This window comes from Pygocentrus nattereri, chromosome 14, assembly GCF_015220715.1.
Source record: "Pygocentrus nattereri isolate fPygNat1 chromosome 14, fPygNat1.pri, whole genome shotgun sequence".
NCBI classification, from domain to species: domain Eukaryota; kingdom Metazoa; phylum Chordata; class Actinopteri; order Characiformes; family Serrasalmidae; genus Pygocentrus; species Pygocentrus nattereri.
In genome coordinates, this window is record NC_051224.1 from 18,372,501 (window position 1) to 18,399,578 (window position 27,078).

At 39.6% G+C, this 27,078-nt stretch overlaps 1 protein-coding gene across 3 annotated transcripts in view; it reads right to left on the reverse strand.

The window, feature by feature from the left end:
- ezh1 (enhancer of zeste 1 polycomb repressive complex 2 subunit) overlaps window positions 1-26,400 on the reverse strand; it is a 38,558-nt gene extending 12,158 nt beyond the window's left edge. For 2 of the 3 annotated variants that reach the window (XM_017697508.2, XM_017697510.2), the window contains exons 1-10: window positions 26,192-26,400; window positions 23,709-23,855; window positions 21,559-21,684; window positions 12,812-12,934; window positions 8,906-9,023; window positions 7,480-7,668; window positions 6,546-6,648; window positions 5,804-5,967; window positions 4,562-4,653; window positions 4,041-4,203 (exon numbers count right to left, since the gene is read on the reverse strand). In XM_017697508.2, the coding sequence (XP_017552997.1) occupies window positions 4,041-4,203; window positions 4,562-4,653; window positions 5,804-5,967; window positions 6,546-6,648; window positions 7,480-7,668; window positions 8,906-9,023; window positions 12,812-12,934; window positions 21,559-21,684; window positions 23,709-23,852 (1,222 nt within the window). In that variant the 5' untranslated portion in view covers window positions 23,853-23,855; window positions 26,192-26,400. The remainder of the gene's footprint in view (window positions 1-4,040; window positions 4,204-4,561; window positions 4,654-5,803; window positions 5,968-6,545; window positions 6,649-7,479; window positions 7,669-8,905; window positions 9,024-12,811; window positions 12,935-21,558; window positions 21,685-23,708; window positions 23,856-26,191) is intronic. The other variant, XM_017697509.2, reaches the window with a different exon arrangement.
- Window positions 26,401-27,078: the final 678 nt, after the last annotated feature.

Sequence of the window (27,078 nt, forward strand, 5' to 3'; positions counted from 1 at the left end):
CAGGTATTTGAGTGGTGGATCATTCTGTCACTGCTGGACTGAGAACCAAATCTATCCAGCTAACAGTGTATTGTGGGCAGTGTCCTGTGACCACTGATGAAGGACTGGAAGATGACCAACACAAACTGTGCAGCAGCAGATGAGCTTTCGTCTCTGACTTTACATCTACAAGGTGGACTGACAAGGTAGGAGTGTCTAATAGAGCGGACAGTGAGTGCACACGGTGTTTAAAAACTCCATCAGCACTGCTGCGTCTCATCCGCTTGTAGATGTAAAGTCAGAGACAGTAGCTCAACTGTTGCTGCGCAGTGTGTGTTGATCATTGTCTAGTCCTTCATGAGTGGTCACAGGACAATGCCCAAAGGACACTGATGGTGAGTGCACTATTTTCAGCCCAGCAGTGACACTGAGGAGTTTAAAAACTCCAGTAGCACTGGTGCGTCTGATTCACTCAGGAAAAATCTGCATTTTCAGCATTTATTTTCTTAAAATTCTTTATTTCCAGACCTGCTTTTCAACTCAAAATTGTTATTTTTAGCACTGACTTATTTATTGAAAATCTTTTTTTTTTTTCAGTCCTGATCCTTCAGTGCACTATAAACTGCAGGGCTGCAGGGATGATGGAGCTCTGGAGACACCTCCAGAGCAGTAAAGCTATTTCTGAGAGCTGAACTATTTTTGATGGGAAGTGCTGCTTCATCTCTGTTCTCTGGTTGCTCTCACTGCAACAGAGCTGCTGTTTCCATGCTTTAAAAGACAGCCTCTCAGAAAATTATTTATTCTAATTGTTTCGTGATAAAATTAGAATTGGTTAGCCAGCTCCAGTGCAAATGCAAGCATTACAGTCAGTGCATTTACATGCATTCAGTGATCCAATCATAATCAGATGTCTGCAGTTATCTGATTATTCAAATGGTCATGTAAACAGTATACTCTGATTTATTAGATGAGAGTAAGGTCTAGAAATCTGACTAAGAAATCTGAGAGCTGGATTTTAGCTCAGTAATCAGATTTCTCAATGCATGTGAACTCTTACACTGATTCCTTTCAGATTTCTCAGTCTGCGCATGTGCAAAAACAGACGGCGGTACCGGAAATAAGCAGAGTTTAACACTGAACGGCAACAAACCCCTTTTAGAGTGACTTTGAAATTAACTATATACTTGACGAAATTAAAGATTTAAATATTCATCTTCAAGATGTACATCCATTTTTTCAGGTAAAGTGGTGCAAACTTTTTAAAAAAGCCACGACATGAAGTATAAATTTTACATTACATTTAGGCCACTTCAGATCTTCATCTGTGAGTTTACTGGCTGATTGCAAAGCAGAAATCTGATTACTGTCTGACTCATGTAGACTGAGAGTTTTCCTATTATCTGATTACTCAAGTGCATGTAAACATGCTGATCAGATTACTGACAAAATCTGATTCTCTACAGTTACTAGACTAAAAAGTGCATGTAAACTTACTCAATGGGCACATATACTCATTTAAAAAAAGAATTAGTTGCTGTTTAGAGAAAATGCATGTTCAGGTAAACGACAGGTGATTCCCTTATTGTGCTTGTTTTCTCCAAGCATCAGGACTGTCATGGTCCTAAGCTGTGGATGCCAACTGAAGACTCTCAAGACACAAAAGCTGTCCAGTAGGGCCTGTCCAGCAAGGCAGTATTCAGTATTCAGCATTAAAAGGGATTTTAAGAAGTATTAACACAACATATAAACATAAACTATAAAATATGTCCTGCATCACATTTGTGAAAATCACATTTGATCATTTGATATATATATATATATATATATATTTCAAACAGGAGTGGCAATGTAATCAATTTTCTACAAAACATCCAGGATGTGACTGGCTACACGTGAATGTAATACATCACATGCATTCAAATATTATGCACCCCCACTAATTAAAAAGTAATACTTCAACCGTTCATTTTTTACATCTACTCAATTGCTTTCTTTAAGTGTACTTGTTTTGGCAGTTATTGTGTTCATATAATACATTTAATTTACGAGCAACGATTTGACACATTTTAATCTCATCAATTAAAAATACCATTTGTCATCAGCTTCTGTGTTTTTCCACCATGTAATTTTTATCATCTACCTAGAAATCCTCTGACTCAAGGCCGCCTCTTTAGACGATACTAGTTAACAATATATTCACATTAAAAACTCATGAAGGTCTAATAATACTGTCACACATCGATCCATGTCACAAGACGATCCACGTCATAAGACTCAGACGCTCCTACCAAAGATCATGTTCTGCTGAGTTCTAACTGTTTGCACCTGTGTTTTTCGTCATATGACTCAGATAGAACAGTTTATAAGCCCAGGCTTTAGTTTTGATCTTTGCGAAGTATTGCTTCTTTACGAACATACTGAGCATTTTTCTGAGTTTTGTTTTGTTTCCTATTCGTTTTTGACCATTGTTTCAATTTTGACTTTGCCTTTTCCCTTTTGTACTGCTGCCTGTGTTTACTGATCAGTGTTTTGGGTCCTGTGCGTGTTTTTCGACTCTGTTTTTGCCTTGCCCCTCTTTGGCTTTGTCTGCTTGGTGACATGATCACCGACCCACGCCTGCTTTTTGACCACGCATCTGCCTAGCCCTATTAAAACACCTTTTGACCTTTTAATCCGTGAGCATCTGGTTTCTGATGCAACGTTACAAATACAGTGCGAATTGCTGATGCTTTCAAGAGATTCATCTGGCATCTGCTGTTCGTCCATAACAGCTAATTACTTTGCTGTAAGAAGGAAAAAACACATTTGCCATCCAATTTTCATTCTCACTTCAGGAAAATGTGGTCCATACCACGCTGTTTTATTCACTCTGAACGATCATAAACTAGCTCATGCATTCTAATGATACTGTTGCCTGGTTCCACATTTGCTTCTTAACAGTTGCTAAGCCTCTGGTATGCATGTCAAGTGTCACTGCTACTCTAAGAATGGACCACCACTCAAATAATAACTGGTCAACAGTGGTCCTATTGTGGCCACTTTCATTGACAGATGGGGTAGAAAGAGACTAATAAACTGTGCAAATAACAGATGAGCTGCAGTAAACTTACAAAGCGCACCTATATTAGGTGTAAAATGGCCAATGAATGTAAGTAAACACAGGTGTTTCTATTAAAATGACACAATAGGATTAGTGGGAACATGATGTTGGCTTCCTAGCACTGGGCTTGAACCACAAGGACTGTGCCGAAATGGTTTTAAGTTTGGACAACAGCAAGTGGAGCTGTTGTTATTTTGTACTTTTTGCTTTTTGCTTAAAGGGGAATTCCAACAATTTTATAAAATTTATGCATAATTCACTAGATGGGAACCAAGGGTCTTGATGCCTACAATGGAAATATAGCCATTTCACTTACTATCCTAAATATAATAAAATAAATGGATCAAAATATGTTTTAGACCAAAACGTCATACCAAAAGTACTGTAAACAATGTCTCAGACAATTCTGACTCTGAGTTTCTTTAGAACAAGGCAATTCACACCAACACATTTTGTTGACATATTAACCATTTAATTAAGCATATGTTTGGAAAAATTCCCCTTCAAAGGAGAGCTTAACCCTGTTTACACCAAAAAAGGAATCTGTATTTCAGTACACCCAGAAAAAAAGCACAATAATTTAATCATTATTTATCACAATACGCCAGACCTTTCTCAAATAATGCACTGTGTGGCCTTACTGGTAAGCAGTCGTATGCAAAAGTTTGGGCACCCCTGGTTAAATTACTTTTTTGTTGATTTTCTAGGTAAAAATGAGTTACCACATCCTCTACAGAGAACACACTTCTGCACATTTTAGTGCACAATTACAGTTTATTTGCTCAGTTTAACAGGTTGGAAAAATAAAACATAAAATGTTGCCGGTGCAAAAGTTATGGCTCACTTAAAATGCTATTTTTTTCCAACATGTTAATGAACATGTAATTTGACCAGGGATGTTCAAAGTGGAAAAGTCAGTGTGCACCTGTGACTTCGTTTGTGTGTGTATGCGCGTGTGTACCTGAGGAACTGGTGGTCTCATGGTCACTGTCTCCATCTTTTCCCTCCTCAGCTGAACCTGAAGGGGAGGGGCCAGTGGAGCTGGAGGGGCGGGGATGACGCCGTCGCCGACGAGATCTCTGGGACCTCAGCATGTACTGATCTGCAAACTCTTTAGCTCCTTTCTACAGAGAGAGAGAGAGAGAGAGAGAGAGAGAGAAAGCAGGAGAGCAGGAAACTAAATCTTACATTTGTGTTGAAGCCTACCAAATAATGAAAGTGCAAGTGCAAACTCCACCAATTAAAACAAGTAAAATATACCATAACTTTTGCACATGCCATATTTAAAATTTTTTCCCAATATGTTAAATTCAGCAAATAAACAGTAATTGTGGATTAAACTGTGCAGAAGTGTGGTCTCTGTAGAGGATCTGTACTTATTTCACCTAGAAAATGAACAAGTCATGCGAGAAAGAGAGGGTGCCCAAAATTTTTCAAATGCCTGTATCAATATGATGAGCTTATGTCAGCTGTTTGTTGTACCTGCAGCAGAAAGCAGTCTAATCCACATGGCTCTGTCTGCATTCGGATCTCCTTACTCTTCCTTTTATACACGTTAGGAGTGGCGTGGAATGCTGCGCACACGTGCACACACACACACACACACACACACACACACACACACACACACACACACAAACATATACTACTTTAGACAAATTTACACTGAAAGAAATAGAGTTAACCATGCTGGAATACACAGAGATGCTGGTAAGTATGACGGACCATCCACGCTCCAGTTCATCTGATTATTGTTGTCACTTGTTCATGTGCCCATTTGACCTGTTTGTTTCCTTCACCTCCTTGTGACGTACTGTATCAGCCTCCTGTGCATCAAGTCTTTTTGCTCCAGTTCAATACTTTTAACTAAAATGTATTATAATTGTAAAAAGTATTTTTATTAGGGCTATCAAAGTTAGCACATTAATCATTTGTTAATGTATAAAATCTTTAAGCAGTGAACTAATTTTCTGTGTCTGACCCTTCAAATCATCTGTATCAGTGCAGGCTGAAGCCTAGCTGCAGTGCACTATATGTTGCTGTGATAGAATCTGTGAGTGTAGCTCTCTCATTTAAATACAGCTTTTATGCATTTTTTAAGTGTTGTTAAAGCAATGCCTTCAGCACCTTCCGCTGACTACACTGGACAGATGGATAAATCAATGAGCATCAAACTAACAAAATAATCAACAAAGCGTAAAGCTCCAGTTCTCCGAGAGAGCCTCCACTGTAACAAGCTGTATGAACGAGAGCAAGAGGCTTCAATCACCACTACTGAACCACTCACTGTAGATAGGAAGATGTATAAAATATATGCACTTATACTGGAACATGCAGCAATTGTGGCTCTAATGAAAACAGGAAACTGTGGTCACTCTGTGGAAATCATGTGATGTTCAGTCCTTTCTGATGATTATACATAGCTATAATGAAGTGCACCGCTGTATAAATGAAGAAAAACCTTCTTAAGGATCACATGTGAGCAGAGAAGACAACTGTGATTCGTCACAACTAACTACACAAAAGAATGTGATTCAATGATTATTTATCGTAAATGATATCTGATTATTAAATGTAAATAAGATCTAATTATTATTATTATCTATTTATGTGCATTCTCAACCAATGAAAATGATACTCGGTTACTGAAAACTGTTATAAAACTACAATGTACTGTAATTTATTAGAAAGAGAGAGAGAGAGAGAAATAAAAAAGGCTCTTACGGTGAAGGAAACAGTCGTATTTGAAGCAGCGGCGGCAGAAGAGAGTGTGGAAGGAGTGCAGGCTCTGCTCTCTCTGAACAGATTTGGCAAAGGGGCCGTCCATGTTGGGTGTACAGAGTGGAGGAAGCTTCACTGAACTAGGAGGCTCTAACAGATCCTTATACCTGAGAGAGAGGGGGGGGGGGGGGGGGGGGGTTGAAAGGTTGAAAGAGAAAGTGAAAAAGAAGAGAACAGCAAAATGAATCCTTTAAACTTAAACTTATAATTTTGTTCTTAATCTTAAAGGGCCCATGGAAAAACATGTTTTCTGCACTTATATATAAAGGCTTTCCTGTTCAATATAAACAATGTTAAAGTTTCCAAATGTACCATTAATTCCCCAGTCCATATGGTCTAATGAATGTATAAACAAACCTGTGATGTCACAAAAACCAACAGATCTATGGTGCCTTTAATACTAATTATTGAATAACCACCATAAAACTAACAGATACATTGTATTTATGAGAGGGAGGCACTGAATTGTGGACCCACATACAAAGTCTTCATTAGATAAAACATTTATGATAAACATTACACAAATTGTTGTACATTGTCAGTTTTGAACTGCAGGTGCTGCTGGATAAATCCATAGCACATCAAACGGTCTGGCTGAACTGAACTGGACAGAGTGAGACCCTATCACAGCTATCACAGGTCTAAGTGCTGATTTAGCAGAGGCTGGGTGAAAAATGGGCCTCACTTCTCCTTCAGCTCCTCCGTTGTGCCTTTGTAAGGGAACATGGAGGCAATGGCAGTGAAGATCTTATCATGAGGGAACTTCTTAGTGGCAGGCAATTCACCTCCTAGCAGAACAGAAAATCAGACACATCAGTCACATCAAATCCTGTTAAAAATCAAGAAGCATGCAGAAGAAAAAGAGCAAGAACCAGGGGGTTGTTGGGCTTCTAGACTGAAAATATGTTTATTTTATTGGCAACTGTTTTTTTTTAATGAATGAACATAATCTTCATATATTGTCGTTATCCAGAGAAAACCATGTGTCTGCATGCACTTTGTTGATTTTTATTTTTCTACATCAGAAAACACCGAAAATGAATGTGAAAGTAATGCAGCTACACACACACACACACACACACACACACACACACACACACACACACACACACACTTTCTAAGCCGCTTATCCTTCCGGGTTGTTGGGGGAGCTGGAGCCTATCCCAGCAGTCACTGAGTGGAAGGCAGGATACACCCTAGACAGGTCGCCAGTCCAAAGCAGGGGTAATGCAGCTAGTTACCAGTAATGAACTACAATTTTATGCAGATTTTTTTTACAATGTAAATTTTTTTACAATGTAAACTAACTACAATGTAGTGAAATACTGCCCTGAAATAGAGCACTGCCTGAACAGTTCATATTCTCAAGTTTATACACACTGAAAAAAGTGATGCATTGTATATCATTCAAATCATCTCCATAGTAATACAATATATTACATAAACAAAATTAATGCAAAAAATACAGTAAAAGATAAAAACGTGTTGACGTAACTTACTTTATTCCCGCAGATTGTACACATTTGAACCAAGTAAATTCAATACCGCACATTTTTCACTCATTCTGGACACTGTCAAAGTGGACACTAGACTGCTGTGTGTGTCTGGTCCAGCCTTACCCTCAGGTACTCTTCTGCGCTTCCTCTTAAAGGACAGTGACTTGTTGTCCTCAGCGTTCTCTCCTGCACTCCTTCTTGTCACTCGCTCCTCCTCCTCCTCCGTGCTGTCCTCCTCCTCATCCTGGTCTGAGTACTGGCTCAGGGCCTCCACCAGTTCCTTAAAGATCTCGTCATTTATGAAGCCTCCCTCTGTCCCCAACACATCCACAGTACCATTTAGAGCACAGTGAGAGACAAGAGGAGTTCATCTTTTCATCTATCTTTTATTTTTAATATTGGTGATGGAAAATATTGATATGGAAAAGCATGATTTACAATTTATGAATTTATGGAGTTCTGTCTTGGCTAGGTGTGCAAACAAGTTAACAAGTGTTTTTAATTTCTTTAAATGCTATGCTGTAATGTGGGTATATATGATTTGATATGAAGAAAACTGTAGTTGTCACTGAGTTTAGGCCGAGTTATCTTTGAACACTCAATGCACTCACAACTGTCAGATTCATCAAAATGTACTTCTGCACAATCACACAATTACACATGTAAGGTAAGAGGGGAGAGACTATAGTATATGGACAGAAGTATTGGGATACCAACACGTTACACTTACAGGAACTTTTATGACATTTTATTCTAAAGCAATATGCATTAAAATGGAGTTGGTCCCCCTTTGCAGCTATAAGATTTCCCTTCACTGGAACTAAGGAGCCTTGGCCAACCCCTGAAAATCAACCCCATAACATTATCCCTCCTCCACCAAACTTTACAGCTGGCACAATGCAGTCAGGCAGGTAATGTTCTCCTGCCATTCAGAATTCAGGAGATTCAGGAGACTCGTCCATCACGCTGCCGGATATAGAAGTGTGATTCATCACTACACAGAATGTGTTTCCGCTGCTCCAGATTCCAGTGGTGGCACTTTACACCACTCAAGATTAGGAGGATAGTCTCTGTGCACTTCAACACTTGGAGGTCCACCCTGTAAGTATACGTCGTCTACCACCGAGCTGTTGATGCTCCTTGACGCTTCCATTTCACAATAAGAGTGCTTACAGTTGACCGGGGCAGATTTAGTGGAACAGATAATTCACAAACTGACCTGTGGCAGAGGTGGCATCCGATGACAGTGCCATGTTTAAAGTCACTGAGTTCATCAGCATGACCCATTCTACTGCCAGTGTTTGTCTATTGAGACTGAAAAGCTATGAGCAATGGGTGTGGCTGAAACACCCAAACTTAATAATACTTTTGTCCATACAGTGTATATAAATTAGAATTTCTGCTAAACTATTCCTTTCAAGGACTTGCATGTTGGTGTGGTTTTGGCTCACCTCAGGCTTGTGAGAAGATTAAGAAGGGGTGGGCTGGTAAGGGTATAAGAAGCAAGAAGGTTTTGGCTGTTAGCTGTGTTTCTGTATGAGAGCCTCACCTCTGTCTCCATGAACCCCATCATAGTTATCAATGAGCTCCTCTAGAAAAGCTTCATCCTGCTCCAGTACCTCATCACCCATATACGGGATATTATGGAGAAAGGTCTCATCCTCCACCTGAGAGAGAGAGAGAGAGAGAGAGAGAGAGAGAGAGAGATGGAGAGAGAGAGATGGAGAGAGAGAGAGAGAGAGAGAGAGAGAGAGTGATTGAGACAGAGGAAGGGGAGAGAGATTGAGACAGTGCAAGAGAGGAACGGAGGGGAGAGGAAAGAAAGAAGAGAGATAGAGAGAGAAAGAGAGAAAGAAGGAGATGTTAGAGAAAGAAGACAGGGAGAAAGAGAATAAGAAAAAGTGACAACAAGAAGGAGAGAGAGAGAGATAGAGAGACCGAAAAAGAGAAAAGAAGGAGAGGGAGAACCAGATAGTTAAGGGGGGGTGAAGAAAAAGGAGGGAGCAAGGAAGCGTGGGAGAGAAAGAGGGAGAGAGCATGAAAAAGGCTGTATTGAACTGATAGGTCTGTGGGTGGGTGACAGTTCTTGTGTGAGTGTGGGTGTTTGGCATGAATGTGTTTGTATGTGTGTGTGTATTTATCACTGTGTGTAAGTGGGTGTTCAGTGTGATACAGAGGCGCTGCTTTGAGTTGAAACACAGCTTTCCTTTAAATTTCATAACAGGGCACTGAAATGGTTAATAATGCGTCTGTACTGCTCGTAACACAACCTGCAGTTCAGTATTTTAGCCATTAAAGGTGTGAAATATTTACTCTGTATCACTGCACTCTGCACTGTTTGTTTATTAAACACAAGCTGCGTCTGATGCACTGGTGCAAATTCGGTCTGACAAGTTGGGGGGTGGGGGGGCAACATCATGAGGCTATAGCCAACACAGCGCTAGCAGCTAGTTTCTTTTCTTATACTGATTCAATATTTCTTCGTTAAAAAGTACTTAACATTAAAATGAGCTCTATTTAATTGGAGCACTTCACTTATGATGATGACCTAATGCCCCTCAACTGCTCCACTACCCCACAGGAAGAATTATGCCGCCCATACCAAGAAAAGTTACAACAATTTTTCTCATGATATTTAATCCTTTATATAGTTGTATTAAACAGTTTAAGTGCCTCTGATGAATTTCATGTTTTGTTAGAAAAGAATTTACGTTTATTTGCTGAATTTGAGATATTGGGTAAAAAAGCTATATAAAATGTCATATATATTAAATAATATTCATGTCACGTCTCAGACGGACTCTTTTAGTGTTGCGGACTACATTCCCCACAACACCGTGGGAGAACACGTGACAAGGGACTTCCCTGTAGCACCATCATGGACTCCATTACCCAGGAGTCAAGACGGGATCACATGATCACATGAATGGTTTCACCTGTGTGGTTTTGTCATATGACTGGTTTAGTTTAGTATATAAGCCCGGGTTTATGCGAGGTTATTTGTGAAGTATTGTTTCCCCTGCAAACTTACTGAGTGTTTCTTGGATTGCCTTACTCTGTTTTGATTTGACCCTGATGTTGTTTTCTCGACTCTGCTTCTGCCTTGCCCTTTTGCCTGTTGTTCTGACCTTGTCTTTTGGACTGCCCTTTAGATTCGTTTGCCTGGTGAGATGATCACATTTGTGATCATCTATCATCTTCTGGTTTTGACCCACGCATGTACTTGGACTACGACTTTGCCTTGTGTTAATAAAGCCGCTCTAATTACTCTGAGTCTTGGCTCCTCTCAAGGTTTCTTCCTCTTTTAGGGAGTTTTTCCTTGCCACTGTCACCACTGGCTTACTCATGGGGGCTTGGACCTGGAATTTTCTTTTCTTTTTCTTTCTGTAAAACTGATTGTTCTGTAAAGCTGCTGTGACAACACCTGTTGTAAAAAGTGCTATATAAATAAACTACTTGCTTGCTTACTTTTATCCGGACATGTCTGAACCTTACTGATTGCTTAAAATTCAATATAAAGAAAATCCTGTGCAAATGTTATAGTACATATTTTTTGTTTTTTTTTCTAAACCCAATTGAATGGAAATTGTGCACTAAAAATTGCAAAAATAATTCAGCTGTACATCAGTATGAAAACCTTAGACAACATTATTAACAAAAATTACATGTATGAATGCTTTATATTATCCATAACATAAAAAATGTACTTTTTTGGACAATCACCCTGCTCTCCCACACAAATGATCTCACATCATTTCATAAAGTGGAGGGGGTCATCCGCTTATGACCCACCCGAATTTGTCCCAATGGATAGTCTATCAATTTGTTTGTGGAAGCTCATTCCATAGAAGTCTACTGAAGCCACCATCACCCACTACTCTCAGCTCTGCCTGCATGAAAACATTGGGTTTGTTAAGAAATTTCACACTCAGTTTGTTCCCACACTAATAAGTCTACGTTCGCACCCATGTTACATCCAAAATTTCTCAGGGCTGTCCCCAGATTTTCTTGCTAAAAGATCATGTCTGGCCCTGTAAGACTTTCTTCCCTCCATAACAAAGTCTAGCTTTAACTGTATGCCTGCTATGAGTGTCTCAATCCACTACAGTACTAATGATATGGTGGAACACCCTGTAAGTGTGTACGGGATAGAGAGAGAGCAGCACAATGACAAGACTAGAACTGCTCTCTGTTTTGGAACACATTTAGAATGTGACCACCAAGCGGACAATGAAACTCAGAACTGGACTGTCCGGTTTTGACAACTGCATTTTTGTGCAGTACTTATTTTCTCTATTATAGTCCCACAACAGGGGAATTTCACCTCCACAGTTTAGTTCATTCATGCCATGAAACACCCACATACACACTAGTGAATGCACACTGACTGGGGGCAGTGAGCACACTTGCCCAGAGTGGCGTGCAGCCCTATCCACGGCACCTGGGGAGCAGTTAGGGTCTCAGGGGATTGAACTGGCGACCTTACAGTCACAAGACTGGTTCTCTAACCAGTCCAATAGGCCATTAAGTACAAGTTATTTATTATTCAGAAAAAAATTATACAGAAAATGACACAAAACCCTCAATAAACAAATGCAATATAACTTTATCTGTATTTACTGTGTCCCCTCTTTACCTTCATTACAGCTTCTGCTCTTTTCACTTTCAGTTTGTCAAAGAAATCTGCATGGATATTTTTCACACCTTCAAAGTTCAGTCTTAAAAGTTGGTTGCTTTTTCGGATTCCTACGATCCAAATAATCCCACACACATTAAATGATATTGGGATCTGGACTCTGGGGTGATCAGTCCATCCAGCTTCTTTGTTTGATATGTCTCCTTTTCTCAGCAAGAGCTTCTTGAACAGCTACACATCCTTTCCGACCCATATCGCTGGGTTGTCTTCTCACAGTGGAAGGATGAACAGAAACACTTGTGGATGTTTTCAGATCTGAAGCAGCTTGATTTTCTCCTCTGTCTCAGAGATGAAAGCTGTAAGTGCTGTTTATCTGATAGGGACAGTTTTGGTGTCTACCAGGACTTGCACAGTCATAAGGAGTCAGATTTTCTAACTCTTACAAACCCCTGTTTTTTCATTTATTTTCCTTTGAGTTCCTTTCTTATAAAATATATAACTTGCACTTGGCCATTTGGACTGGAAATGAACTAAATCAACGTGTGGACTCTGACTGCAGTGCTGTGCGGGTGCGTGATGGTGTTAGTCTATGTGAGTGTGGGTGTTCTTTCTGAGGGCCCATGTTCTTCTTTACCTGAGAGAAGATTAAAAGAAGGACATGAACAGAATGAGTGCATGTGTGTATTGATGCAAGGTGACCTATTTTCACAAATGACCAACCACAAATCTCTCTCTCTCTCTTTCTCTCTCTCTCTCGCTCAAACGCACAATTCAGTGGCGGAAAAACAAGGCTGTGTGTGTGTGTGTGTGTCGCAGTACCATGAAGTTCTGCTGCAGTGGGGACCAGGAGTACATGAATGGTATCCCAGCAACGGTTGTCAGGGGTCGCATGGCAACTGCCTGGTTGGGAAAGGATGGGAAGCCGAACTCCACCATGCACTGCTGTGATTGGATGGGGAAGGGGGGTGTGACAAGAAAGAGGGTCAGTATGTCTCCAAAAACTATGAACAGTCTCAGTTCACTTAAATATGAGAGCTCATTTCTGACAGGCACAGCAGAAATACATCACCTGGTTTGCTGCCTTCTCTATTTATGACATCATTATGACAAATTTTTTACTAAGTATCTCTAAATAATTACTTATTCATTTGAAATGTTGAATCTCATGAAATAAGTACTTATGTTCACAAATTTTGAATAAGGCTCCCTAAACAATAACTTATTATTACAAGAATTTGACTGAGTATCTCAAAACAATGACACTCTCAGAACTTAGTATCTTAACATCTCATAACTTAGACCTTGCATCTCAAAATATTGACTTATTTTCTTAAAGATTTAACCAACTATGACAATATAATGGAAAATGCAAAAGTTCTGCTACATAATACTTAGTGCCCGGTTTAAAATGCTACACTACATAGCTGGAATGTTGTAGTTCAGGAGTCGCAACCCCAATATTAAGAATAGCCATTTTGTCCTTTCAACAAAAATCAAACCACCTTGAGAGCCACAACATTTTGTGTACATTTCACCATTTTGGCTATAAATATATCTCAGTATGTGCTGATGTAAAAGACAAAATATAATATCAACAAAAATACATACTTTGCAGACTTAAAGTTTCTTGTAAAATGTCTCTCAACATTCGACTTTTTACGAGTCTGATTTCAGCTTCTCATTCACCCAATTCATGTACGAATTTTCTCATTTTACCTTAAACGGCACCTGAGGCGCTAGAATGTAACTGCTGCACCATTTAAAGAAACCAGCTGCTGTGCTTCTAAATGTAAATAAGTACATTGATCTCCAAAGTTTGTCTTAAAACTTTTTCATTTCATTAGCTTCTAGCTGGGCGAGATTGTTATCTGCATTGCTATGGTGACCAGTAGTCTGCACGCCAACCTTCAGGGTTAAAGGGTGAATTAGCAGTAATGCACTAAATTGATGTATTGTTCAAATTGTGTTGAACGATCAGCAGAGCTTTATTTTACTGTAAAGAAGGATTATTTTATTTTTACCTACAAATCTAATTTTGCTGTTGAGCCGGCAGAAAAAGAGCTGCATGTTGCCAACCCCTGTTGTAGATACTCAAAATAAGGGAGGTGGGAAACAGCTGTATCTGAAGTCCACAGCTGAATGAAATGAGCTCTGGTCGTGGAGCTCTGGTCTTCAGTCCGATTATTTTACTTAATAGTGCTAGTTTGAGGAATAATTTGGCAAAAAAGTTAAACTTTTGTTTAACTTTTGTCTGTCCCACCCATAGCAAATATGATGCAGCCAAGACAAGAAGTATATGTCTCATCAATTAGCACTACGCAAACTGCATGACAAAATCACTGCAAACTGACAATCTCGCTTATGTGTTTTTCACATTGTATGAAACTGTTGCGTTACTAGGATCTTATGGGTCCCAGCACATAAATAAATAAATAAAAAATAAAAATGAATATAAATTTTACTTGCTGTTTATCCACTATTGTTATATCTCAAACAAACTAATGCTCTCAAGGCATATCATTCCATCTACTAGCATCTAACTCCCCCAAGTGGTGACGCCACTGGTTTGACGTATAAAATGGACAAAAGTTCACTGCATAGCTAGAAAGTTTAGCATTAGCATGGTGTATATATATATATATGAAGTTGGGACGTTGTGTAAAACATAAATAAAAACAGAATACGATGATTTGCAAATCCTTTTCAACCTATATTCAATTGAATACACTACAAAGACATGATATTTAATGTTCAAACGGATAAACTTTCTTGTTTTTTTTTCAAATATTCACTCATTTTGAATTTGATGCCTGCAACACGTTCCAAAGAAGTTGCGACATGGGCAACAAAAGACTGGGAAAGTTGAGGAATGCTCAAAAAACACCTGTTTGGAACATTCCACAGGTGAACATGTTAATTGGAAACAGGTGAGTGTCATGATTGGGTATAAAGGGAGCATCCCTGAAAGGCTCAGTCGTTCACAAGCAAGGATGGAGTGAGGTTCACCACTTTGTGAACAACTGTGTGAGCAAATAGTCCAACAGTTTAAGAACAACGTTTCTCAATGTGCAATTGCAAGGAATTTAGGGATTTCATCATTTACAGTCCATAATATCATCAAAAGATTCAGAGAATCTGGAGCAATCTCTGCAAGTAAGCAGCAAGGCAGAAAACCAACACTGAATGCCCGTGACCTTCGATCCCTCAGGCAGCACTGCATTAAAAACCGACATCATTCTGTAATGGATATTCCCACATGGGCTCAGGAACACTTCAGAAAACCATTGTCAGTGAACACAGTTCGTCGCTCCGTCTACAAGTGCAAGTTAAGACTCTGCCATGCAAAGTGAAAGCCATATATCAACAACACCCAGAAACACTGCCGGCTTCTCTGGGCCCGAGTTCATCTGAGATGGACTGACGCAAAGTGGAAAAGTGTCCTGTGGTCTGACGAGTTCACATTTCAAATAGTTTTTGGAAATCATGGACATCGTGTCCTCCGGGGCAAAAAGGAAAAGGACTGTCCAGATTGTTATCAGCGCAAAGTTCAAAAGCCAGCATCTCTGATGGTGTGGGTGTGTATTAGTGCCCATGGCATGGGTAACTTGCACATCTGTGAAGGCACCATTAATGCTGAAAGGTACATACAGGTTTTGGAGCAACATATGCTGCCATCCAAGCAACGTCTTTTTCAGGGACATCCTGCTTATTTCAGCAAGACAATGCCAAGCCACATTCTCCACATGTTACAACAGCGTGGCTTCATAGTAAAAGAGTGCAGGTACTAGACTGGCCTGCCTGCAGTCCAGACCTGTCTCCCATTGAAAATGTGTGGCACATTATGAAGCGCAAAATATGACCCGGAGACCCCGGACTGTTGAGCAACTGAAGTTGTACATCAAGCAAGAATGGGAAAGAATTCCACCTACAAAGCTTCAACAATTAGTGTCCTCAGTTCCCAAGCGCTTATTGAGTGTTGTTAAAAGGAAAGGTGACGTGAGCGACTGAGCCTTTCAGGGATGCTCCCTTTATACCCAATCATGACACTCACCTGTTCACCTGTGGAATGTTCCAAACAGGTGTTTTTTGAGCATTCCTCAACTTTTGCAGTCTTTTGTTGCCCCTGTCCCAACTTCTTTGGAACGTGTTGCAGGCATCAAATTCAAAATGAGTGAATATTTGCAAAAAACAATAAAGTTTATCGATTTGAACATTAAATATCTTGTCTTTGTAGTGTATTCAATTGAATATAGGTTCAAAAGGATTTGCAAATCATCGTATTCTGGTTTTATTTATGTTTTACACAATGTCCCAACTTCATTGGAACTGGGGTTGTATGTATGCAGTTTTCCTCTGGGATCAATGAAGGATTGTGATTGTGATTTGATATACACATACATACATAGATATGAATGTACATCATTGTCAGAACAAAATCTTGAGTCTTGTTTTTGACATAATCTGAAAAAAGATGTTACTCTTTACATTGTGTGTAAATTGCATGAATAATACACCAAAACAAATGGCCCAAAATTACTTGGAAAAAGTCTGGTTCCACTGACTTATAATAAAAATAAAGTATGTTTTTTTCTTCTCCTGAAAAGTCACCATTTTGGAGATACGAGGTTTTGTTCGGACAGCAGCAGAAATTATTGAACAACTCCACAATGGGGCAAGAGTCTGACGATTCAGCCATACCGTTAGCACAATGCTAATTGTCAAGGCATAAATTTCCATTACCTGAGAGCTACATTAACCTCCTGTTTAAAACTAAACAAGCAAACTGCTAAATAAACAGCTAAATAATGTTCTATGGTGTTGTATTTGCTGTGAAGCCGCTGTATCGACTGATCTGGCTGTAACTGCAGTGCTGAAGTGCGCTGTTTAAAGCAGACAAGTCTGCGTTGACCTCAGGCTGTTTTGTTTTTGTGGATTTCAGAGAGACTTTATTTATTGGCCTCCGTCTGGCGGCTGTAGAAACACGTTTCTTGGCAGCACTACTGTTCCATTTAGAGAAAAATTACAGTGCACAGCATTTCTGGTATTCCACGGTTTTCATTCTGGCCGTGAGTAGATTTTGTCAGATACGATGGAGCAGCTCCGGAAAACCAGCAGCAGAGAGGCTGATTCTGGGTCTGCTGACTATCAGATCAGAAGATTAGCAGCTAAACCAGTTCACACTCAGAAAAGAATGAAACAAGTGGGATGTTTGGCTTTAAAATGAAAATGCATTTTAATTTGTGATAAAGTCTGTATATGCTGACTGAATGGAAATGTGTAGCAGATAATGAAACCTGTTTTCTCAAAGCATTTATATGCAAAATGGCTTCTTTAAGGTGGTATTGCTGAATTTACACTAGGGGTGCCCAAACTTGCTGTCTTGCAGGACAAAAGAATGATGTTATCACATTCTGATAGCTAGCAAGCTTATTAGCCTTGTGTGTGTGTTTATAATATTAAAAAATGTTGTATTCTTTAAATACTACTATAGTTTCCTTATATAGAAAGTAGACTATTTTGTATTTTAGGCACCTATATCATGGAAATTTGAAAATGTTCCTAGGCTTTTTTACAACCACAATTCCAATGAAGTTGGGACGTTGTGTAAAACATAAATAAAAACAGAATATGATGATTTGCAAATGCTTTTCAATCTATATTCAGTTGAAAACACTACAAAGACAAGATATTTAATATTCAAACGCATAAACTTTATTGTTTTTTGCAAATATTTGCTCATTTTGAATTTGATACCTGCTACATGTTCCAAAGAAGTTGGGACAGGGGCATGTTTACCACTGTGTTACATCAACTTTCTTTTCAACAACACTCAATAAGCGTTTGGGAACTGAGGACACTAATTGTTGAAGCTTTGTAGGTGGAATTCTTTCCCATTCTTGCTTGATGTACAACTTCAGTTGCTCAACAGTCCGGGATCTCCGTTGTTGCATTTTGCGCTTCATAATGCACCACACATTTTCAATGGGAGACAGGTCTGGACTGCAGGCAGGCCAGTCTAGTACCTGTACTCTTTTACTACGAAGCCACGCTGCTGTAACACACACAGAGTGTAGCTTGGCATTGTCTTGCTGAAATAAGCAGGGACGTCCCTGAAAAAGACGTTGCTTGGATGGCAGCATATGTTGCTCCAAAACCTGTATGTACCTTTCAGCATTAATGGTGCCTTCACAGATGTGCAAGTTACCCATGCCATGGGCACTAACACACCCCCACACCATCAGAGATGCTGGCTTTTGAACTTTGCGCTGATAACAATCCAGACAGTCCTTTTCCTCTTTGGCCCGGAGGACACGATGTCCATGATTTCCAAAAACTATTTGAAATGTGGACTCGTCAGACCACAGGACACTTTTCCACTTTGCGTCAGTCCATCTCAGATGAGCTCGGGCCCAGAGAAGCCGGCAGTGTTTCTGGGTGGTGTTGATATATGGCTTTCACTTTGCATGGCAGAGTTTTAACTTGCACTTGTAGACGGAGCGACGAACTGTGTTCACTGACAATGGTTTTCTGAAGTGTTCCTGAGCCCATGTGGGAATATCCATTACAGAATGATGTCGGTTTTTAATGCAGTGCCGTCTGAGGGATCGAAGGTCACAGGCATTCAATGTTAGTTTTCTGCCTTGCCGCTTATTTGCAGAGATTTCTCCAGATTCTCTGAATCTTTTGATGATATTATGGACTGTAGATGATGAAATCCCTAAATTCCTTGCAATTGCACGTTGAGAAATGTTGTTCTTAAACTGTTGGACTATTTGCTCACGCAGTTGTTCACAAAGTGGTGAACCTCGCCCCATCTTTGCTTGTGAGCGACTGAGCCTTTCAGGGATGCTCCCTTTATACCCAATCATGACACTCACCTCTTCACCTGTGTGATGTTCCAAACAGGTGTTTTTTGAGCATTCCTCAACTTTCCCAGACTTTTGTTGCCCATGTCGCAACTTCTTTGAAACGTGTTGCAGGCATCAAATTCAAAATGAGTGAATATTTGTAAAAAACAATAAAGTTTATCCGTTTGAAGATTAAATATCTTGTCTTCGTAGTGTAATCAATTGAATATAAGTTCAAAAGGATTTGCAAATCATTGTATTCTGTTTTTATTTATGTTTTACACAATGTGCCAACTTCTTTGGAATTGGGGTTGAACATAAAAGAGTCTGAAATTGTAAATAACTGTCCATTAATGGAAACTAAGCTTCAAAATCAGCCCATATTGAACTCTTTTTGTGATATCATGAAAAACAACACATTTATTTATATCCACTTACTCAGCCTAAGGCAGTTTAGCTCTGCCCATTTCCACTAAAGCTATAAAAGGTGTTTCAGCCAATGAGACACAATGCAGGACAGCCAGTCAGTACAGAGATCAATTACATACAGTTGTATGCAAAGGTTTTGGTAATCCTGGCCAAATCAGTACATTTTGTCGAGTTAGGAATTGAAAAGATATACACACACTGTCTGTGGCAAACAATTTTAAAAAGCAACATTTTCTGGCACAGTTACTTTATATTTCATTAACCTAAAAAAAGAAAAATATATATTAAAGCATTCATTTTTGTATAATATAATTACATATTAATTTAAAACTTATAAGGACTGGTTAGACAGGTCAAGAGTTGGAATTGAGTTTGATCAATAGTTTGGAATCATCAGCCAGTGGCAATCCGAGAGTGTAATACATTCTCTGCTTCTTCAAACCTTGTGCTAAATCGCAAACCTTGCGCCAAGGTCAAAAAGTGCTTCTGGTTCACAACTCGCCACTGTCCCAAATATCAAGAAATAGCAGTTATGGGGAACTGAGGAATTCAAGACAAGATCTAAAAGACCAAGAAAGTTCTCAGCCAGAACTGCTCATATGCTGGACAGAAAGGCAAAGCAAAACCCCCACATGACATCAAAGGAGACGCAGGAAGGTTTAGCTAAAACATCAGTCGTGGTGTACTGTTCTACTTTGCAGCATTACTTGCACAAACATGATCTGCTTGGAAGACTCGTCAGACGGAAACCTTACATTTAACCTAATCACAAAAGTCAATATTTGAAGTGTGCAAAACAACAGTAACAAAAACAGTCTGTATAATTCGAAATGATGGAGAGAGGTTGTAAAATAGTCATATAAAAAATAATTATGACTATTTTGGTTATAAAAACTAACACAACCATTGTACCTGGACCTTTAAAAGCAGGTTCTTTAAATTGACCACAAGATATCCTTTACTCAATAGTTCCTAAATCTCCTCCTGTCTCTGTGCCACTATTTATTATGATTATTGTCCATTGTTATTAGCTCATAACTGGCAGCTATCTGCGTCACAGTGATGAACATATGGTGTTAAGTGTTTTTTAAATTTTACTTCACATTACATAATCTGTTGATAACAAAAATAATAATAAAAAAGAAAAGGAATATATAAATATATTCATTCTCTTATTGGGTAAAGGGGTTTGAAACCTTCTGGCAGGCCAAATTAAATTAAACATATTGGGGAAACAAATGTGCTTTGCTGAAAAGTGGAAAAGGCACTTTTGTATATATTTTAAGCTCAACAAATAAAGAGAAATTGTGCCCTAAACTTTGCAGGAAAATTCCATATTTAAGTTTGATCTCTGCAAAAAGATGTTTTCACTTAGAAAATCATCAAAACGTGTAATTTGATCAGAGATGCAAGTAATTTATGACTATGAAAACAAAAAGAGAATTCTGATATAGATTATTTCTCACTCATAGGACAGAAATTCTATTTTGGGTTCTAAACTTCCATAAAACAACACTACATTTGTGCTCAAAAGGAGGCATTATGATTTGAATTTGACGAAAAATGTTTCTGTGTGTGCAGTCTTGTTTTTAAACAGCATTTATAACAATTTTCCCATGTTTTTTGAGATATTTTGACATTAACAAAGACCAAAAGTATTGTTTACATAGAATATAATTCAAAACAAAATGTAGTTCATTGCATACCAATATTAGTCATGTTGCACATTTGAATAATATAGCAAAACAGTAATAACTGTAAACTGAATTTAGGGTTAGTGTGAGTGTTAGGTCTAAGATCAGGGAAAATTAAAAGGAATTCCAGTGATTTTTCAAAGTTTGTGCATAATTAAATGGTTGAGATGTAAACGAAGTCATTCGGAGTGGTTTGGTGTGAAAGTATTGCACAAAATGGTTATGAATATACGGCTTGATTTACTTGAGCCTGAAATGTTTTTTTTACTTAAACACAGGGGTACATGCATAGCATTGTGGGGCAAAATGATCCCCCAAAAGAACTTTTTTTTTTAGATCTATGACTATTAGCTTCATCAAGATTACACATAAAACCCCAGAAGACTTGTGTCGACTTTAAGATGAAAGCAATGGATATTTAGTTCAATTTAAGTACCGTTTGAACACAAGGAGAGAATCTACAAAGTACCTTGCATGCACCATACAAATAAATGGTACCCTTAGTGACCTTAGTGTGACATTAGTGATCAATGCTACTTGTGGAGAGGTTCTGTTCCTAAACATCTTCCTTTGAGTCTCTCTCTCTCTTACTGACCTTTTTGTTTGGCAGTGATCCACTCGATGTGGAGAAAGGAATGGACTGGATTCTGAGTTTTGACCACTCTTCATTCAGCAGGTCCGTCCGTCCCTCAATCTTATGCCTGTTTGACAGGAACAGGGCCTAGATCATACGATCACACACACAAAAGAACACACATGAACCATCCGAAGTGACTTTTATGTACACAAATACACATAATGTCATGTTTTGCATGGGGAATAAAATCACTCGTCTCTTCAATCAATGACCCAAAGAGCCAAATTAGCAGGTGATGAAAGTGTATACAGAACCACAGGGATAACAGTGAAGCCGAGATAACACAGATGAGGTAAAATATGAACGACCATTTGAAGAGAGCTGTGAGTTAGGGGTGGTTAATATGGTGACATTTTACTGCTATCAGGGTAAAATACTTCACAATATGCATTTCTTAGTATTTCATGGGCATCGTCTGAAGGACACTGAGTAACCACATTTAGACAAATTTAGACAAATAGAACCTGAAAGAGAAAGAAATGAATTTAATATATATATATATAGCTTATTATATTCAATTTATTTTTTCAAATTATTTACTACATTTAAATTCAATTTAGTAAATCAAATTAAATATGTTAAATTTAGAAATAATGTGGTTAGTCAAACCTGAAACTGAAGGAGCAAAACCTCAGCCCAGATCTGCCCTGTTAAAGCTCATTCTCAGCCTCACACTTATAGCAAAACACTACACACTGTGTTTTGTAGACCACTAAGCACACTCTTCTACATTAGAAACAGCAATGAACATGATGTCACTTCTTTGCCATTTTTAAGCACTGCTTTTCAAAACACTGCACCTGTGAACCAACTGAAGAAACATGGCCATCAGGTGTATAAACACTTTATTATTTGTAAACTCGCCAATCAAGTGTAAGCAGTATAAAGACGTAAGAAGTGAGGTTTTTTTAATTCATGCTTTCTTTTTTGTCTCCACAAATGTTTTTTTATGCAATATATTCTATTTAGAAAAATTTTCTGTTCTGAATTTCAAAACAGTCCAAGTTATGTTTCGTAAAGTATTAAAATATAGTTACTTTTTGCATTTTTGCAAGTACTTGTAAAATACTTTAAAAATACTACTAAATTATACTACTAAACACATCAAATTTTCAAAAGAAACACCACTGATGCTGATTGTTAAATCAGCACACCGCATGTATCCTGCTCATTAGATGAACCCTTCAGAGGACATCAATCAACAGTTTATTTACTAAAGGTTCTTCTGGCTAAAGCCTGAGTAGACTGATAAATAAATGGGATGATCAGTTAATAATCTCAGTGTTGCTGAGCTCTGCTAAAGCCTGAGTAGACTGATAAATCAATGTGATGATCAGTTATTAATCTCAGTGTTACTGAGTTCTGCTAAAGCCTGAGTAGACTGATAAATCAATGTGATGATCAGTTATTAATCTCAGTGTTACTGAGCTCTGCTAAAGCCTGAGTAGACTGATAAATCAATGTGATGATCAGTTATTAATCTCAGTGTTACTGAGTTCTGCTAAAGCCTGAGTAGACTGATAAATCAATGTGATGATCAGTTATTAATCTCAGTGTTGCTGAGCTCTGCTAAAGCCTGAGTAGACTGATAAATCAGTATGATGATCAGTTATTAATCTCAGTGTTACTGAGCTCTGCTAAAGCCTGAGTAGACTGATAAATCAATATGATGATCAGTTATTAATCTCAGTGTTACTGAGCTCTGCTAAAGCCTGAGTAGACTGATAAATCAATGTGATGATCAGTTATTAATCTCAGTGTTACTGAGCTCTGCTAAAGCCTGAGTAGACTGATAAATCAATATGATGATCAGTTATTAATCTCAGTGTTACTGAGTTCTGCTAAAGCCTGAGTAGACTGATAAATCAATGTGATGATCAGTTATTAATCTCAGTGTTACTGAGTTCTGCTAAAGCCTGAGTAGACTGATAAATCAATGTGATGATCAGTTATTAATCTCAGTGTTCAAGAAATCAGACTGGAACTGAAGTTTTATTACACTACTATTCAAATGTTTTGCAAAATGACCCACTCACAGTCCACCCCTTCACACAGCTATGAATGCAGGTGTGTGTTAAGTGAGGAAGGGCACATTACAGCGTCCTCACCTTCACCTCCTCAGCCTTGCGGATGCGCTTGAGCTGCCTGAGCCTCATGTACTCCGACTTGACCCTCTTCCTCCACTTCATCAGGCTGCGGGGGGCTTTAGAGGGGCAGAGCCGGGTGCTGGATGCTTCATCTATCTCCTCCATCACCTTAAACGCAGGAGGACACACTCAAAACACACATACAGGCCTTAAACAACACACATGGAAACACGCTCCAGTGATTACTGTAATACTAGCTGCTATTTTTGTCTTTATCTATCCACAAAGCTCTAATGAGCCACAGCCACTTGCATTCCTGAGGCAGAGAACAAAACAATATCACTGTAATTGGAGGCAGTGATGCTACAGTTTGTATGTGTGTGTGTGTGAGACCTCCATGACCTCAAACACACTAAAGACACACATGCAAGCCCAGTGTTTCCCACACACAGGCTATACTTGGGTGGCCCCCCAAGTTTACAGCAGCGTATTTTCTCCCATTTTAGCACATTTCCAAAATATTTCATATTTGTATGTATGAACCAATGATGGCACATTTTACATAACAAGATAACGCAAAACCTTATTTATTAACTTTCTTAAAATTCCAAATACATGACTTATTTGAACACACAATAAAGGAAAAAGAACACTGAAATGAGTGTTAGTGTCTGTTGTGCTGGTACAAGTGGATCAGACACAGTGGAGCTGCTGGAAATGTTAAACACTATGCCCATTCACTGTCCACTCTGTACACTGACACACCTACGCTATTGGTACACCTTGTAGATGTAAAGTCAGAGACAGTAGCTCAACTGCAGCTGCGCAATGTGTGCTGGTCATTGTCTAGTCCTTCATGAGTGGTCACAGGATGCTGCCTACAGGACACTGTTGGTGAGTGGACTATTCTCAGTCCAGCAGTGACAATGAGGAGTTTAAAAACTCCAGCTCACTCATGCTAACGAAACAGACTAACACACCACCACCACATCAGTGTCACTGCAATGTTGAGAATGATCCACCACCCTAATAATATCTGGTCCTGTGGGGGTCCTGACCATTGAAGAACAGGGTAAAAAAAGGCTAACAGAGGGACTACAGCGTGTAATTGCAGCACTGCAAAGTGCTCCTATAAGGTAAGTGGAGTTGATAAAATGGACAGTGACTGTGGTTGTTGTCTTTTCGACTACTGAGCTTACACCCACTCACGCTGAAGTTATAAGGAGTGTTTCAGCCAAGACTGCTTTTTGAGGCACAGCCAATCAGAGCAGAGCTCATTTACTTATATCAGCCTGTGTCATTCCAGTGGAAAAGAGAGAGGTTAATTAAAATGTTTTTGGCAGAACGTCATAAAAGTCCTAAAAAATAATAACAAAAACTAATGCTGAGTATGAGCCCTTTAAACACTTTTTTATTTGCCCACAACTTTTACAGAGGCTACTTTAGGCTAACGCCAAGCATGCTCCTCCAGACGTGATAAGATCACATATAGCAGCATTTCCAGCTTTCCAGAAGCTTTCCGGGAATAAGGGAGCTTTTCCCGTTACTTGCGGTGATTCACACTTACAAACACTCACACATGGGAATTACAGCACGTATGACTCAAAACTCTGTCATTGACCGCCGTTCACTCTGCGGGCCTGTTTGCTCGCCCCCTGCTGGCAGCATGGCGCAACTGCCGTTCACCATCTTTAAAGGGGTTTAAATCCCTTCCTGGAAAAACACTCACATGCACATCCAGCATTAGAGCCTTTCTCTCCGTGAAGCCCTGATATTTCAGACGGAGGTGAAAAGGGGGGGGGGGTCTTACAGTGCCTGAAGGCCATCACGGAGGCGCGTGCACGTGCGTGCGCGTCAGGGCATGTGTGGCGAGAAAAACACATGCAGCTTCTCTCGTCTCGAGACTGAAAGTGGGCGTGACCCCTCCTCACGGCTAAAAGTGCGCAGTGCACTTTCACAACAAGCCCTCAATTTCTTTTTCACTCCGAATGAAAACGCGTGTTTAAGTAAAACGTGAGTCGAAGGGGCAGCGCGTGAAGGGATAGCAGCGTGGGGAGCGTGGGGGGGGTGCTGGAGATGTTGTGCTCGCGAGCAACAACAGCGCGTCGAAAAAAAAAAAGCCACGAAGCTGAAGTCAGCTTCTTATTCGAATTTCCCCGTTCCACCTTAAATGGTGCGGGCAGTACTGGCGCCAGAACGCCACTGCTTGCACCATTTAAGGTGGAACGGGAAAATTCGAGCAAGACGCTGGCGAATAGGAAGCCAAGTTCAGCCTCGCTCGGAAACACTTCTGAGACGGCAAAGAAGCTTTCAGCGCAGCGAGGAAGCGAAACGGCGCAAAGCACGCCGCTCCACGCAAACCAGCGCGCGCCTAGCCGTGGCAGCACGCACGCGGAACGCTGCTATAAACACGCGTGCAACATTGCAGAGGATTTGCTGCCGTGAAACGCACGCGCGCGCGCGCGCACACACTCACACGCGCACACGGACAGTTAGTGAAATACCTCCGGAGTCTCGTGTCCTCGCGGTTAAATGGCTGCGCGTTCACGGTTCCTCCTCTTCAGCCTCCAGACAAACTCCGCGCTGGGAGCGCAGCTAAATCCCCCCGGTAGCGCCCGGGCAGCACCGCAGCGCGCGCAGCGGCCCAGGCTCGAGATGAGCTGCCTTCCAGTTTTTTAGGAGCTGCGCACTCGGGGCTGGTCGGAGTGTGACGTCTTTATTAGGAGCGACTGCACACACACACACACACACACACACACACACACACACACACACACACACACACACACTCTCAACAGCAGCAAACATGAAACATGACTCATCACATTAATAATGGTGTGAAAGTTGAATTATGTATTATGAATTATATGCAAATTATTTTAGGAAATAATCACAATTGATAAAATAATAATATGTACATAATAATATTATTGTGATACTATATTAATATTCAGAATATGCTGCTGCTACTATTAATACTACTACTACTGTTATTATCATCATCAGGAGTAGAGGTATTAGACGTAGAAGCAGTAGTATTTTATAGATTAGCGTTGGTATTTGTTTTATATGTAGACTTGTAGATGTTACGATGTAGATTGTATTTGGTTATTATTAATACCGCAATCATTATTTTCTCTATTGTTGTTCTTGTCGTTAAGATATTTTAAGACGATTATCAAATTAGGCTACTTAGGTCACCCCTGTTGTTATTATTGCCTTATTAGCCTGTTATTATTTTAGCTTCCTCTGTTGGAGAGAAATTAAAGTGCCAAGGAGCTCCTGCTAGACCAGTTAAAACTCAATAACGCTTACATGATTTCAGATTATCTTCTTATCAGCGTCATTAACGCCAGGGTGCACTGCATCTGGAGCGCATTCGTTAGAATCC